Source organism: Cariama cristata, unplaced genomic scaffold (assembly GCF_000690535.1).
Source record: "Cariama cristata isolate BGI_N322 unplaced genomic scaffold, ASM69053v1 scaffold30529, whole genome shotgun sequence".
Lineage (NCBI taxonomy): Eukaryota > Metazoa > Chordata > Aves > Cariamiformes > Cariamidae > Cariama > Cariama cristata.
In genome coordinates, this window is record NW_009636812.1 from 9,012 (window position 1) to 11,505 (window position 2,494).

Below are 2,494 nucleotides of genomic sequence, written 5' to 3' on the forward strand. Positions count from 1 at the left end.
GCAGACAGCCTGTTCCTACCGAGGGTCTCAAGATGCCCTGCAAAGAAAAATCTGCAGATGCTGCCTAAATCTTCCCCTCTTTCTCCTGTGGCTGCGAGGGGAAGCTGTTTGTTTGAGATGCAGGACTGGGGCTGCTGTAAATAGCTCTCTGCTTTGGTGAACCTGCTGTGTCAAAGAGGGACAGCCTTGTGGGAGCTGACGAAGGATAAGCCCGTGAGCAAAGATTAGACCAGCCACTGTGGATTATGGCATTTCTACCTGGACTCATCCTTAATTCTACTTGATTTAAACTAACATGCGGCAGCAGTGGCGGTGCCGGGGAGGGAGGACTCATGGTGGCCCTGCCAGGGGATGTTTGGCCCATGAAATCCATGGGGAAGGTTGAAAGGTGTTGGCATACGGGTGAGCGGGCAGAAGGATAGGTGGTATCATGGGCTGGGCTGGTGGAAAACTGGTGGAGAGAGGTCTGTGATGTGCAGGGAGATGGGGAGAGTGGGAGCCCGGCAGAATGGAGCTGCAGAAGAAGCAGGGCTGTGGATTGTGGGAGGGTCGATGGGGGAAAGAGCGTAGTAGCTGGATAGATAAAATTAGTGAACAAACGCGTGGTAGAAACAATGAATTCCTAGAAGGGAAAGGAGTGGGTGGGAGAATTAAGTGCAGACTAAGAGGATTTCCACTACTTGGAGCCCTTGTACGCAGGCACCCGCACCAAAACCATATCCCAATTTACACTCCCTGTCACCTCCCTGCGTGTCTGTGGGAAGTCACCCTTACTCCAGGCTGCGACTGCTTTACATCGCTTTAGGTCAGATGGATAAAAAGGCTCAATGTAAAAGTGTCCTGTTTTAAGTTAATCCTCAGAAATAAAATGAGACCATCTCCCCAGTAAATTCCCCGTGGCTACAGCCCAGGGACGGCAGCGGGACAGGAGCTCGGCAGAGCAGAGGGGTGTCTGTCCCCTGCAGAGCTCTGCTCCTTTGTGCTGGTCCAGAGAGACGGGGCTTGCCCTGATGTGTCTCCTGCTTCCCTCCCTGCCAGGTGTTCTCCATCGTGGTGTTCGGCTCCATTGTCAATGAAGGGTACGTGAACCGCCTGGACGAGACGCAAGAGCACTGCATTTTCAACCGCAATCGCAATGCCTGCAACTATGGCATTACCGTGGGTGTCCTCGCCTTCCTCAGCTGCCTTCTTTACCTGGCTCTGGATGCCTACTTCCCGCAGATCAGCAGCGTCAAGGACCGCAAGAAGGCAGTGCTTTCGGACATCGGAGTCTCGGGTGAGCTTCCTGGCCAGCTGGCCGTAATGTCCCTCTCCTCCACCACCAAGGGAGAGGGAGGGAACTTCTGCCACCTTGCAGGCCAGGTCCCTGCTAGCAGGGAGGTCTTTGGGTTCCTTATTCTCTCAGGCCTTCAATCTCTCTCTCCTTTTCTTTCCTTTCCTTTTCTTCTCGGCCAATCTGGCTGATGCCTCTCCGCTGTTCTCCATAGGCGTAGCTCAGGGAGCTCTTTAGGATCAGCAGGTCTTGCCTCCCTGCATGCTGGTGCTTGCTAAGGCCAAGTGTTGATGCCTCTGGAGATGGTACTTCCTTCTTTTGCACCTCCAGGTGATTGCACCCTATATATTTTAACATAAAAAACCATTGAGGGTTTCATGCAGGCTCACTAAACCAGTCCTCCTACGTTACCTGGCATTCCCTGTGTGAATATCTGTGTAGGGCCTCATCCAGCCCTGAGGCTTATTCTAACTTATAGTCAGATCTCTCCATCCCCAGTAGTGTGTTGAAGTGACAGAGTGATGGTGCATGTGTCCGTGCATGTGTAACGCCAGGCAGCAGCATCAGGAGGAGGCACTTTGCTGTGATGCTGTGATCCCGAGTCGCTCTCCTGGCTTACTCCAGCCATACAGGCAAACTTCTCCACGTCAGGGTCCTCCCACAGTTTGTCGAAGGGGTCACGAGTGGACCAAGGGCAGGATCGGGTGCAGCATCTGAACTTGTTTAGGACTTCTGGCGTGCAAGTTTGTTCTCGGTTAGCCCCCTGGGCTAGCAGTCCTGCAAACAACTAACAAGAGAAGGGCAAGAACTGAGCCCTGCCCTGCTGAGACTTTGGAATGCCCGTTTCCCTCGCTGCCGGGTATCTGGCTGTGCCTGGCGAAGAGGGTGAGTCCCCCTCCTCCTGCCAGGCTGGACTCGGGGCTCCCCCCCTACTTTATCACAGAATCATAGAATTGTTATGGTTGGAAGAGACCTCAAAGATCATCAAGGCCAACCGTATACCCGATGCCACCGTGCCCGCTAAACCCACTAAACCATGTCTTGAAGCGCCACATCTAAATGTTTTTTGAACACCACCAGGGATGGTGACTCCACCACCTCCCTGGGGAGCCCATTCCAATGCCTAACGACTCTTACAGTGAAGTTCTACCTAATGTCCAGCCTGAACCTCCTCTGGAACAACTTGAGATCTTTTCCTCTCGTCCTATCGCTAGTTACTGG

General features: G+C 53.2%; 1 protein-coding gene across 1 annotated transcript; it reads left to right on the plus strand.

The window, feature by feature from the left end:
- Nucleotides 1–1,038: 1,038 nt before the first annotated feature.
- LOC104167729 (synaptogyrin-1-like) lies at nucleotides 1,039–1,276 on the plus strand (the record flags this gene model as incomplete). Its single annotated transcript, XM_009708065.1, has 1 exon — nucleotides 1,039–1,276. A coding segment is annotated over one exon (238 nt), but the record flags the coding sequence as incomplete, so codon positions are not given.
- Between the last annotated feature and the right edge of the window lie 1,218 nt (nucleotides 1,277–2,494).